Below are 12,974 nucleotides of genomic sequence, written 5' to 3' on the forward strand. Positions count from 1 at the left end.
TTTTTTTTTTTATGGGTGTAAGCAGGGAGAGGGCAGCTACATTTCTTTTTATTTTCTGATTAACGATATTTAAGTGACGTTGAGAAAAGTGAATGGGGAAAAGCTTGATGCAGGTGGGTGACAGCAGCCGGGGCAGGAGGATGATGAGGATGATGATGATGATGATGATGAGGATGAGGATGATGTGAAGGAGGAGGAAGAGGAGGAGGAGGAGGAGGAGGAGGAGGAAGGGGGGCCGGCACACAGACAGCCTGGCTGCTGGAGGAGCCGCTTCACTCCCAACTTGAGCGGAGTGAAACCTCCGACGCCGCCGCCGAGCCCCCGGCGACCAAACCAGCAGTCTGTCCGGGAGTTCAGCGGGCTAAGCTAACCAGCTGACCAAGTCTTTTACCACAGGGACCCACCAGCTGTGCCGCCTGCAAATCTGGACGGCGGAATTGAAGCAGAGTGTTGTAACTAGTTGTTTTAGTTCCAATTTAAAAATGTCCATATTGCCGTTCACTCCTCCAATCGTGAAGAGGCTGCTCGGCTGGAAGAAAGGAGAGCAGAACGGACAGGAGGAGAAATGGTGCGAAAAGGCTGTGAAAAGTCTGGTGAAGAAGTTGAAAAAGACGGGACAGTTGGACGAGTTGGAAAAAGCCATCACAACGCAGAATGTCAACACCAAATGCATTACCATCCCCAGGTAAACACACACAGACTCGCACACACTCACACTCGGAGCGCTAACCAGCTTCCACCGACTTAGCTAGCCTAGCAAGCTAGCGCTCGTGACAGCTAGCGATAGCCGATTAGCCAGGCTGGTTAGCTTGAGCTATCGCCTCTGATCACGTCTTAACTTTCACCTCAGCTCGCCCCGTACCAAAGCAACCGAAACGAGCCGGCTCGTTTGCATTGACGGCTGGCTTTTGCTGACACGGTCCAAACAACCGTGTGCAGTAGCCAGAGCTAACGTTAGCTGCTCAAACTTAAGCCGCTATTTCCACCACACATCTTCATTTTGTTCTGCGGGCACACGGCAGCCGGTTGACGCGTTGCCGGTGTGAAATGCCGACAGATGGGACACTGTTAGGTCTGCGATGTCGCTCCTGTGGCTGTCGGCCACCTCTGCACACATTTCTGTCTGTTATCTCGTCACACTCAGGCGGTAGTTTGCAGCGCCGGCATGTCCGGTAGACAGTGTGAGGGGTGTGAGGGGTGTGAGGGATGTGTGTGTGTGTGTGTGTGTGTGTGTGTGTGTGTGTGTGTGTGTGTGTGTGTGTCTGTCGGATGTTGATGCGATGTTTCACCTGCCGACAAGGCTGCTTTCGGTCGGACTGGTGCTCCACAAACACGGTGGTGAGCAGGAGTGGGGGTGGTTTGGCCGGACAGCACTCTGACTCAGGAGGATGTTTAGACTGGAGCGGGTGTGCACTGTGGGAAAGGATGGGAGAGGAGCTGGACTTGACATTCCCAGCCCGGGATGCCCATCAGTCTGAAGCCAGTGGAGTTGGACTTATTAGCTAGTTTTATTCAAAGCGCAGCGGAAGACCCCTGCATCCATTATAAGAGAGAGGTTTTGTGTGTTGTTGGAAAGTCTGTAAATATTAGTTTTGTGCAGTTGGAATGGTTTTCAATCAGTTTCAACACTGCAGGTGTGACAATGTTCACCTCGAGTCCTTATAGCCACCTGTTGTTCTGGACTAGTGTTAGTGAACCAATGATAACAAAAAACTAAAGCTTTAACACAACATGGAAAAGAGGTATAAAGAATATCATACTATAGGCTACTGTAATGAATTGTATAATTCATACAGCGTGGTGTATGTGTATATATATGTGTATAAGTCACATACATATTGCTACAGTATAGATTTCATTGTCTGCCTCCTCTTTGTTCCCACATAAAGTAAATAGGGCAGGTCTACCTCCTGGCCTTACTGGAAATGGGCATTGTAGAAGGACTGTGAACACACCCTTCAGTGACTTACTGAAGGGCTAATTGTCCTTAGTTTTTGAAGTATTTCATGTTGGATGATTTGCTAATGAAACTGGGCATCCCTTTTCAGGCTGTATAAAGAAGTCAGAGCATGGGTGGCAGCCTAGATTAAAAACTGTTTCTCAGCTCTTGGGAATGTGCTGAAGGCTCTCGGGAGGGTGTGGGCCACTGTTTGGATTGTCTGAGCCTCCTTCAATCTCAGGGGGCTTAGACCACAAGTTTACAGAATAACAGCTGTCTTGCTATCTGCTGGGTATACAGTGATACCATTTACAGCAGTCCCATGGTGTCCTGTACGTTCACCCCCTCCCATAAATATGCCTTAGGGAGAAAGGGTTTGGTAGCATTAAAAGGGGTCAAGTGCAGATGTAAGGTGCTTCTGCCCAGAGTAGTCTAAACCAGCAGGAAATTATTATTTATTAATACATCTGCATTGTGTTGGCTTAGAGCAGCTCAAATGATTACTCTTTGCAGTATGTGAGCAGACCTCCATGACCTTAGTGATTTGTATGTGCCTGGTGAAAAGGCAAATATACAATTATTAAATTTTAAATTCTAACCCAATTTCCACAAGTATGGAGTACAGTTATTAGTTATTAGTAGAGAACAGGAATGACATGCTTTGTAATTAAACAGGAGATAAACAAATGTATTTATTTGTTTGCATTTGTAAGAAACTTCACAGTAGAGAAGAGACAGACTAAAAAATTCAGACTATGGGTTCAGCAAAATAGTTATGTTTAAACTCTTGAAGCGATGAAATAACCCCCAACCACAGCATTACCACCCTTTGTGTTTTTATAAATATGGAGATACTGGGTGTTACAAACGTATTTGTTTGTGTAACAACATCAAAAGTGCTAGCTGATGTTACTTGTCGTACAAAACTCTTGACCTCAGCTGGCCCAGCAAATCCACTTTCTATGCAGGAAGCAGTGCTTGAAAAGAGTCAGTAGTTATTTCCTTTGCAATAGATACTTCTTTTTATAAAGTAGGCAGCAGTGGCTGTCTGTGGTGTGTGAAGAAGATTTGTCCAACGATTTCGGTAACATGCTTTTCATTTTGCATTTATACTTGGAAAAATTGTAGCATATCTTTAGCTTGATGTGGTTGTAAATTTCAATGCATGAAATTACAGAAACAGCAGAAGAGCCTTCATATGAATATATTCTTTGCAAGTATACACAGGGATAACAAATTACTACCCAGGGCAACCTGATTGCCTGCAGTCATCTGAGATGATCTGAATACTGCTACACCAGTTTTTCATAAAGGTTATTCTTCATTTGAAAACATAAAAAACCTAAATTCTATGCATGGTGACCTTCTTCAATAAGATCTAATTACACTATAGTAACTCATAGGACAGACAATAACAATGCCTTGAGTTGCCTGTTTTTTTTTCCTTTGCCAGCTGTTTCAAGTTGCCATCAATATACTATGCTTTTTGGAATTTGAAGTATTTAGGAATAAATTAATCAATATTACTATCCATGTGTTTTGTTAGTTGTCTTAAAAGTAGTGCCTAGCCATGTTACTAAACATGAACTGTATGTCTCTTGTCTTGGCAGACATCTTAACAATGAGTTTAACTGTTGTTATGTTTAGCTGGAAAAAAAACCCAAAACACAGTGAATTCTAATATAATAATATGATTCTACGCTTTACAGGTACATAAACAGTAATAAAATGTTTCATTGCTTTCAGTAGTGTGAAACTGTAGTTTCACACAATTACTGCAGTTTTAGCGTCTTCACAGTAGGAGATAAACATCAATTTTTGCATTTGAACATAACTAACGTCAGTTTCAGTAAACCTTGTGTCCACACTCAGCCTCTCTTTTTTTATTAAATGATGAGCTTGCATTAAGTGTTTGAATTTTTGGAAAAACTGTGAGTGATAATTCAAAAAAATGATGCCAGTAGTAGTCAGAGCATAGAGCAAAGCAATGCATTGTGATTACATTTATCATGAAAAACAATCTATGACGGTATGTTTCAGGTCTTTAGATGGGCGTCTCCAGGTCTCCCACAGAAAAGGTCTTCCTCATGTGATATACTGTCGTTTGTGGCGTTGGCCAGATTTGCAGTCCCACCATGAATTGAGAGCAGTCGACCACTGTGAATTTGCCTTCCATACAAAGAAAGATGAAGTCTGCGTCAACCCCTACCACTACCAGAGGGTGGAGACACCAAGTGAGTACAGTTAATTGCTACATGATCTAAATTACTGTATTTAAAATTAACTCTTGCCATAAAGTATACACAATTCAGCATGCCCTCAATGAACTTGTCTGTGTGTCTTTAGTTTTGCCTCCTGTCTTAGTACCTCGACATACGGATATCCCTGCAGTGTTCCCACCATTGGATGACTACAGCCCATCCATTCCTGAGAACACCAACTTCCCTGCTGGCATTGAGCCTCAGAGTAACTATATTCCCGGTGAGAAAAACTGTACCTTTCATTCTGAAGGCAGATCTTACAAGTCGGTAAACTTGTATTCAGTGATTGTTCATTGTGTGCTTAATTTGAAGAGGACAAACCAAAGTGGTTATATCCTTGAAAACATTTTTCAAAGATATTGTTGCAACATGAAATGCAGATGTATTTTTTGTCTCTAATTCAGGATTGGCGTAAAATGTATAATAACAAAAAAGTAAAGCCTTCATTAAGTCACACAAAATTCCTCATTTCAGTAACTGTTGAATATGTCTGACCCTAAAGTGAAGATGGTGGAGGGTTTGTATATCTTCTCATATGGTTGTGTTTTACAGAAACTCCCCCACCAGGGTATCTGAGTGAGGATGGTGAGACAAATGATCACCAGCTTAACCACAGCATGGACACAGGTGAGACGTGAATATGCACAGAATTCAAGATCATACTATTCCAATTATGCCCTATGAAGATTAAGACCCGGTCCTCCATTGCTGCTCTATTTCAGGTTCACCCAGCCTGTCTCCTCATCCTGTGTCACCCACAAACAGTAATCTTGGTGAGTAAAACCAAAGGTGCTATCTTTATTTACAGGGTTCATTATGTGCACTCATGAGCAGCATGGCGGCATAGTGGTTAGCGCTGTTGCCCCACAATAAGAAGGTCGTGGGTTCAGTTAAATCTCAGGTAGTGATTGTTTTTGCAGTGTAAAATAGTGCAATAATATCAGTAACCAGAGCTGGATGCATTATGCGTTCAGGTTGTCTGCCCATCTGTTCTCATGAATTCAGTATCTCAGTAATGTGGGTAGTGTAGTGAGGGAATTCCTTCAAATTGGCACAGATTTTCACTTCAGGGAATCCCCTTGAATGTTCAGGATGAAGTGCTTACATATTGGTGACCTTAGGAAATGGGTTTTTGGCCACAATGCAAGGATTCCCACAACAATTCTAACTATGTTTTAAAAACATGGATAATATTTTATGACTTTTGATAATAGTGGGATGTAACCTGAAGCTAGTCTAGAGACATTCAACTTTGAGGCTCATTCCTTAATCAAGGAGTTTTTTATACTGTATAAAGTCTCCACAGACTGTCAGGTTAGAATATTTTAGAAGGGGTGAGCGAGTGTGTGAGAGACAGATGACTAATGCTGGAGCAGCGGACGTCTGGGAGGTTTAGCCTCTGGGCAGTAACCGAGTAAGTGTGGTATGAATGGAGTCTTTTTCTATGGTCTGTTGTTGTCTGTAGAAAGTAATGCAACAATAATAACATCCGGTTGTTATTCTATCCTCTCTGGAAAGCCACCAAGGGGATTATTGTTTAAAAAAAAACAAAAAACAAAACGAACACAACACAAAAAACGCATCATGTCATGCCTTGATTATTTCTGGCTGGCATCTGAGGATTGTGGTCAAAAAGTATTTGAAGAGAAATCAAAAGGAATATTATTGACCCTGAAGCCATTGACCTGTTCATGTGAACTCCTTTATCCTTTTTTTCCAAGGACCTAACTGAAGCCCATTATTTCTACAGACTTACAGCCTGTGACATACTGCGAATCTGCTTTCTGGTGCTCTATCTCCTACTATGAGTTGAACCAACGTGTAGGAGAGACCTTTCATGCTTCCCAGCCCTCCCTCACAGTAGATGGTTTCACAGACCCCTCTAACTCGGAGCGCTTCTGTCTAGGCCTGTTGTCCAACGTCAACCGCAACTCCGCAGTGGAGCTCACACGCAGACACATAGGTACTATTTTTTTTTTTTTTTTTACAAGTACCATAGGCTCTGATCTTATTTGTGTATATATATATATATATATATATATATATATATATATATATTGTACTTGACATAATCTGGAGTTATAATGACCTCTCTTCCCTTTCCAGGACGGGGTGTAAGGTTGTACTACATTGGGGGAGAGGTATTTGCAGAGTGTCTCAGTGACAGTGCCATCTTTGTCCAGAGTCCAAACTGCAACCAGCGGTACGGCTGGCATCCTGCCACCGTCTGCAAGATACCTCCAGGTTAACATGAGCACTTAGAGACAAATGCATGAAACCAATCAAATCAAATGTGACAAGCACACAACTGTACTACAATGACACATGTATACTCACAACCTAAATCTTTTGTGTGTTAGGTTGCAACCTGAAGATCTTCAACAATCAGGAGTTTGCTGCCCTGCTTGCCCAGTCAGTCAATCAGGGCTTTGAGGCTGTCTACCAGCTAACAAGGATGTGTACAATTCGCATGAGTTTCGTGAAGGGTTGGGGAGCAGAGTACAGGTACAGAATTTTTTATAATATACTAATTCAGTCTGTTCACTATAAACCTATTATAATTGTACTGTATTCATAATATCGAGCAGTTGATGACACAACAGGTCACTTGAGCCTCCTTTTGCCACGTTCCTTTTCACCTCTTGTCTCTTCTCGTACATATTACTTTGATAAACACATATTAGATGTTGGGGGAGGCCGAGTAAGATCCAGTGTGTGGGAGGTCGAAGGTGTGCTCTCTATGAACCTGCCCATCTATATGCCCAGGGTTCATTTTATGGGAGATGATGCCATTTAAGCCTCTATGGACACACCACCTGTAATTAAAGTAACACCAGGCCAATCGGCTTGTTCTGTTTCTGCTTTTTTTCTTTTTTTAGGGTTTACATATGTACATTTTTGGCCAGTTTAATAATGCCAATTGTTTTGTCTTGTGTTTTTGGTTTTTGCTGTTGTCCGTTGCTGCTGTTTTTCACACAGTACAATCAATTTATTTCAGTTCAGTGTTTTTACCATCGTATCTGTATCTTACCATGGTTTTATGATAATCAAAACATATTATTTTATTCACACTGTTCATATGAAGTCCAACTCAGGACCCAAAATAGCAATAAGCTATAGTTTCATGTTCTCTTTTCAGAGCAATGAGAAATGGCATCAGCCCTGTCAAACACTGCAATGCACATGATGCAGGCCATTATGTTTGTCCCAGACTGTTTGACGTTTTCAGTAAACATTTTTTTAGTCTGTTGTGCTGCACATGTTCATGACACAAATGTTTGAGTAAACCATGTACCCAAAGTAAGAAGAAAGAGTGTGAGAAGTTAGATATCCATCCATCCATCCATCTTCATTTGCTTATTCAACGTCAGGTCGCAGAGTTAGATATATATATTTTTTTAATGATCAGCATAACTTATTCAAATTTCAGGATGAATGGATATTGAACCAAGACAGTAACAGATTTTAAGGGAAAAACAGGGCAATGGGGGAGGGTGCAGCTGAGATTTGGCAAGAGTGGTTTGAATAACAGAAGACAAATGCCGCAGGCATGCAGTGGTGTGTGAGATGAACCCATTTCAGACATGCTTTGCAAAACGTGCCACTGGACCATGAGTGATACATTTTGTGTTTCTGCAACCACACTTCTTGGACAAAAAACATCTCTGACAGAAATTTGAGTGGCTTGGAAATGGATGACAGAATTAGCTTCTCTGCTGGTGCTAATTCACTTTAAAATACCAGAGTGGACTGCGTCTTCATATCTTGTATAATGACACTGATATTAGCAACGAGGTGTCTCACAGGGATTTTAATTGTGTTATGAAAAGTGCTCAATAAAGTCAAACCTAGTTACCTTCTCCTCCTCTGTATCCTTCAGGCGTCAGACAGTGACCAGCACCCCCTGTTGGATCGAGCTGCATCTCAATGGCCCTTTGCAGTGGCTGGACAAAGTCCTCACCCAGATGGGCTCTCCCAGCATCCACTGCTCCAGTGTATCATAGGAAAAGACTGCCATCCTGTTCATACACTTGAACACAAACTGCATAGGAAAAACTCAAGCGTCTACCCGTTATAATAAGGAAAGCGATGGCATTTGTCAAATTGTCAATTCACTCTCCCCTTTTGCTGTCTCTAACATTTTGCTTCATATGCTTAGTACCTCCCTTACCATTTTGTGTCCGCATGTGATGGTTATTTTGGGACTTGTATATTTTTCATGTGTTCAACAGGAAGCCACAGGGTACTTGCAGTGAATTTCAAAAGAATAACCACAAGGAGGTGGGGGGCAAAGGGGGGCATTTTGCTGAAAGTCTCAGCCCCAGGCTGCTGTGGTAAGGACAGAGGATGTGCAAGACATTATGTCTGTAATTGGTGTTCTGTGTTTTTCCATTCTCATTTTTTCCAAGTTGATGCTTTAGTACAGTACATCATTTACATGTTTGAAAACATTTTGATTCTATGAATTAGCTAAATATTGAACATGCCTAACATCATTGGGGTGTCAGTGTCCCAGACCCACTTGTGATCACTGAATTTGGAGACTTATTTATCAATTGAACCATGAATTAACATGAAAAATGTCATGATGATTAATAGAATATATTTAGCTAATGTTTTAAGTACAAGGTACTTTTCCCGTATAGAATTATCTATATTAATGAAAGCATCGGCTGATCAATTAATTGGTATTTTATCGATTTTAAACAAACTATAGACATTAACTCATTGAGAGGAACCCTTGTATGAAAACTATTTTGTTCAGTGAGAGAGACATTTTATAATTTATTTTTGCATACTGTCCTGCATGGGAATATATTTTTATTATTGCCTCAAAATGATTGTACATAAATATTTATAGCTTGTGATTTCTTGTAGTCATGCGTTGCTTGAAACAATGGACCTGACTGACCTCTGGCATGCGTAGATTCACAACAAGACATTGCTTTAATTACTCAAACTCTGCCTGGCTTTTCTAACCCAGGTCAGATCGTTGTTAAATGTGACACATAGCATTACTATACCAGCTGTTACTGTGATTCCAAGTCATAGGACATACAGTACGAGTGATCATAGTGGACTAAGAAGGGTACTCAGAAGCAGTGAATTTGCCTGTGGTTCATCCATAGATGGCAATGTGGCGTGAAAACAGAAAAGCACGTTTTTTTTCACTTATTACCAACCGTTAGCCTGTAGTACACAATGCTCCTTGTGGGTAAATGATGCACTTCATGTTAAATGTGTTGATCAGTGTAATGCTTTAGGTCTAGTGGTAATTTGCGCGTCCAATTGATATTGTATATTACATGTACATTTCTACAGTATATGGCATGTGTAATATGCTCGCTGTCTTTGGTCATTGTTCAAGAAGCCGACATGTTAATCTTGCACTTATGTATAGTACATAAGACTGAGTCACCATGTTACATGTATGAAACGTGACATGGTGTGTAACTGAAATACTGTGCACTACAGTGCATTAGGTAGTTGGCAGATCTATCAGTACTTGTGTTCCTTGATATTCTTAGTTGGTGGATTTCTATTGAGAGTCTTATGTACATGCTTATTTCATGTAGCCTAATATTTGTTTTCAAATGACCAATGTTTTATCTGTGAAAAATAAAGAAATTGCAGTGACATTAATTATCTGATAAAAACAACCACCTCTGTACATTTACTGCACTAAAATAAAATTCCATCATTGAGAGAACATTGGATTCGCCTTTAGAGGTTGGAGTTTGGTCATTTGTAGCTAATACTTTTGAACGTTGTTCTTTATAACAATGAGTTCATCTGTAATTTGCAGATGTAGTGTGACACTTTTGTCTACATAGTAAACAAGTCAGACAGAACAGAACAAATTAAAATCACAAGTTTTTATGTTCATTCAACAGAATGTGAATTACATCTCCTATGATTCTTGGGATAAGGCACATTATGCCACTTTAAAATATGTGTGACAACTGTACCTAAAGGACAAATACTCAAATGAAAGTCCACACAAGTTAATTTCCATGTTTTTCCACCTGCAACACCATCATTTACTGAGGTTCACTGACGAAAGAATAGTGAGGGGACCCAAGGGAGAGGATGGAGGATCAGGGCCACACAATGGGTCTCTTCTCTCCCTATTAAGGGTTATCCATCTGCTTCTCCAGTATATATATATACCAGCATTGCAATCGTTTCATTTTATATAATCAAAAGTTTCTAAATATGACTATGCCTACAGTACCATCTGTAAGCATCTTTGCATTCCAGGAACAAAAAGCAGGTCAACAGGCGCTGGATTTGTTGGGAGCCCCAGGAGAGGAATCTGCAGTCACAGGCGCCTACTTTTAGCTTTCCTCACCCGATGATAAGCCATCTATCTCATCTACATCACCTCCGATGGCCATCCAAAACGCTTTTGCTACCTAGAGATGACATTAAGTGTAATGTAAATCTGATTTTAAAGTGAACATGTTGAACAACTGATTGAGTCAAATGTCTAACATTGTGTTTATATGGTACCTGACCACTTCTGCTGTGTGTCCTACGCTACCAATGCACCTGCTTACCTTCTCTGCATGGACCTTTCTCTGCTCATGAGGTAAAGAAGAAGCTTTGTCTGTGGGTTGAAAAACAGACCAAATCATCATAAGTGACATCAGCTGTGCAAAGGTTTCAACTCCATAGATAAGCTACGGCTATTTATGTTTTGTTGATGACAATGGTGTATGTTTCTTGTACATTTCCTTGTTACCTTTCATCTCTTTTAATTTGGTAAAGAGGCGTTCAAAGTTATCCACGTCGGCATCTCCAGCTGTCAGATTAGCAAGTTCCTGAATGTCCAAGTCAGTCATTGCATCTGAGAGAATCAACACATGAATTTTGATAACTACAAAAAGATGGGGATGAAAATGACTGGATTTCAGGAAAAGATGTTAACTCACCAACTGAGTCCTCTTGTGTTTCTATGTTTGTGCAACTTTCTGTAGGGTTGGCCTCCTCATTAACAAGTGAGCCCTCTTCTAGCAAGCTTGATGACTGCCACAGAGAAAAACAAAGGTTCACATGCCTCTTCAAAAATGTACATTTAGAGTTGAATTTGAATGAGAATATATAACATAACAATAATAATAATAATAATAAAAAAATCAAATCCAAACGACAGTATTGTGAAAGCATAGGAAAGTGATTTAAAAAATAAGGTAACTTACTGATGAATCTTGGCAGGTCCGTGGATTGTTGTGTCTGGAGGCCACCAAACTGCTCATCAGACCAAACCCCTGGTTGAACCCTGTGACACAGAGACACAAACTGTCACATGCTGTAAATAGAGAGATAAATTAAGAAGGTAATTTTAGATGTAGTTTTGTCTCACCATCCTTCATCTCCACACTGGACCATACGTTTGCATTGAGAGCCTGTACAATCCGCTTTACGCCTGTGGATTCTGGAAAGTCATCTGATAAAAGGAACATGATAGTACAAAAACTGACCGAAACCAAAAAAAAAAAAATGAAAGCATGAATGTATGTAGTGTTGGAATTTCTGCTACCTGTAAAACTCACCATCTTCATCGGGCAATTCTTGTGGATTGAGCTCCACCAGTTCAAAAGCATGAGCCAAACACCACTGCTGTGCTGCGTGTCTGGTGACCCCTTAAAAATGAAACAAATGCCAAATGTCACTCAACAACATGCAGAAATTGTATTCTGGTGCTCTCTGCGTTTCATTCCCACACATGCTGGCGAACTAACCATGATCAGAGACTCTGTCACAGACCAGAATGAGCACCTCTGGAGCAAGATCTTCCACCACTGAGATCCAAGGATGTAGTTTTTCCAGACCATCCTTCTGCAAACGTCATGGAAACATATTAGATGTCAGTGTACCTAGTTCAGCTTAAAGAAAGTTGTAAGCTCTTTGATAAACACCCATCCATGCGAAAGACACGTACCACTGTACTGTCAAAATAGGCGATAAAAGCTTGCATAGACTGGGCAATCTCTGATGACATTTGGAAGGTGCTTGGCACAATGCAAAGCCTGACATCTGCTGTATAATATTTGTTGTTGATTGTCCACGGATACCAGACTACTGTTTCCTCTCGCTTGGTCGGCTCGGGCAGCGTCTTCGTACTGAGAATCTCTGCAGCAATGACAATATGACATGTCAAAACATCAACAAAAACACACAATGAAATAGAGCCGTAACATTTTACTATGTTATTCAGCCAGCTGGGTTAAAACAAGATGTACTACCCGTGCTTCAAAAGCCGTCTTCTGCTCCACTAATTTACTTAGCTAGCTTGACAAAGGTGTTATTTACCTGTACTAGCAGGCTAAGGCTAAGTTAGCTGTGATGAGCCTAATATCCAAATCATACAAGTTCGTCTACGTTAAACCTACGCTTTATCAGCTCTTCTTCCTTAAAACCACCGTCACAGCTGGTGATGAGCACGCAGGGGACGGTCGTGTCTGTGGCTTCTTCTGTAGCTGACATTTTGTTGTGTTTTTGGTGCGAGCTTGTCCAGCTGCTAGCTTAGCGGAACGCTAACCAACTCTGGCGACCTTTCAACTCTGAGCCGCTGCAACGGCCACTTCCGGTGAGATGCAGCGCCGAGCAAACAAGACAGAGGCTTTAAAACATACATTTAATTTACCAATGTATTTCTACAGACATCATCAATATAATACAATGTACACATATGTCGAATTTAAATTTTTTTAATGGCGATGTTTTACGATGACGCTAAATGTGCATCTGGTATTTATCCCAACTCATTG

At 40.9% G+C, this 12,974-nt stretch overlaps 2 protein-coding genes across 2 annotated transcripts; one reads left to right on the plus strand and one right to left on the minus strand.

The window, feature by feature from the left end:
* The first annotated feature begins 244 nt into the window (after nt 1-244).
* smad3b (SMAD family member 3b) lies at nt 245-9,909 on the plus strand. Its single transcript, XM_029522880.1, has 9 exons — nt 245-685; nt 3,980-4,173; nt 4,286-4,420; nt 4,753-4,827; nt 4,923-4,973; nt 5,951-6,163; nt 6,307-6,444; nt 6,561-6,705; nt 8,081-9,909. Exons 1-9 carry the CDS (start codon nt 483-485, stop codon nt 8,202-8,204), a joined length of 1,278 nt encoding a protein of 425 aa, XP_029378740.1. The 5' UTR covers nt 245-482; the 3' UTR covers nt 8,205-9,909.
* Nucleotides 9,910-10,061: 152 nt separating this feature from the next.
* aagab (alpha and gamma adaptin binding protein) lies at nt 10,062-12,753 on the minus strand. Its single transcript, XM_029522882.1, has 10 exons — nt 12,597-12,753; nt 12,146-12,336; nt 11,946-12,042; nt 11,757-11,846; nt 11,567-11,650; nt 11,403-11,482; nt 11,136-11,229; nt 10,946-11,050; nt 10,761-10,810; nt 10,062-10,616 (listed from the first exon to the last, which is right to left on the minus strand). Exons 1-10 carry the CDS (start codon nt 12,688-12,690, stop codon nt 10,539-10,541), a joined length of 963 nt encoding a protein of 320 aa, XP_029378742.1. The 5' UTR covers nt 12,691-12,753; the 3' UTR covers nt 10,062-10,538.
* Between the last annotated feature and the right edge of the window lie 221 nt (nt 12,754-12,974).

This window comes from Echeneis naucrates, chromosome 16 (assembly GCF_900963305.1).
Source record: "Echeneis naucrates chromosome 16, fEcheNa1.1, whole genome shotgun sequence".
NCBI classification, from domain to species: Eukaryota; Metazoa; Chordata; class Actinopteri; order Carangiformes; family Echeneidae; genus Echeneis; species Echeneis naucrates.

What these genes read in the sequence shown, in the direction of transcription:
- smad3b (XM_029522880.1), top strand. Translation starts at nt 483, where the DNA reads ATGTCCATATTGCCGTTCACTCCTCCAATCGTGAAGAGGCTGCTCGGC. An exon ending in CGTCTGCAAGATACCTCCAG is followed by an intron (nt 6,445 to 6,560) that starts GTTAACATGAGC and finishes TTTGTGTGTTAG; the next exon opens with GTTGCAACCTGAAGATCTTC. An exon ending in GGTTGGGGAGCAGAGTACAG is followed by an intron (nt 6,706 to 8,080) that starts GTACAGAATTTT and finishes TGTATCCTTCAG; the next exon opens with GCGTCAGACAGTGACCAGCA.
- aagab (XM_029522882.1), bottom strand. Translation starts at nt 12,690, where the DNA reads ATGTCAGCTACAGAAGAAGCCACAGACACGACCGTCCCCTGCGTGCTC. An exon ending in AACACAAGAGGACTCAGTTG is followed by an intron (nt 11,051 to 11,135) that starts GTGAGTTAACAT and finishes TGATTCTCTCAG; the next exon opens with ATGCAATGACTGACTTGGAC. An exon ending in GAAAGGTCCATGCAGAGAAG is followed by an intron (nt 10,617 to 10,760) that starts GTAAGCAGGTGC and finishes TGTCATCTCTAG; the next exon opens with GTAGCAAAAGCGTTTTGGAT.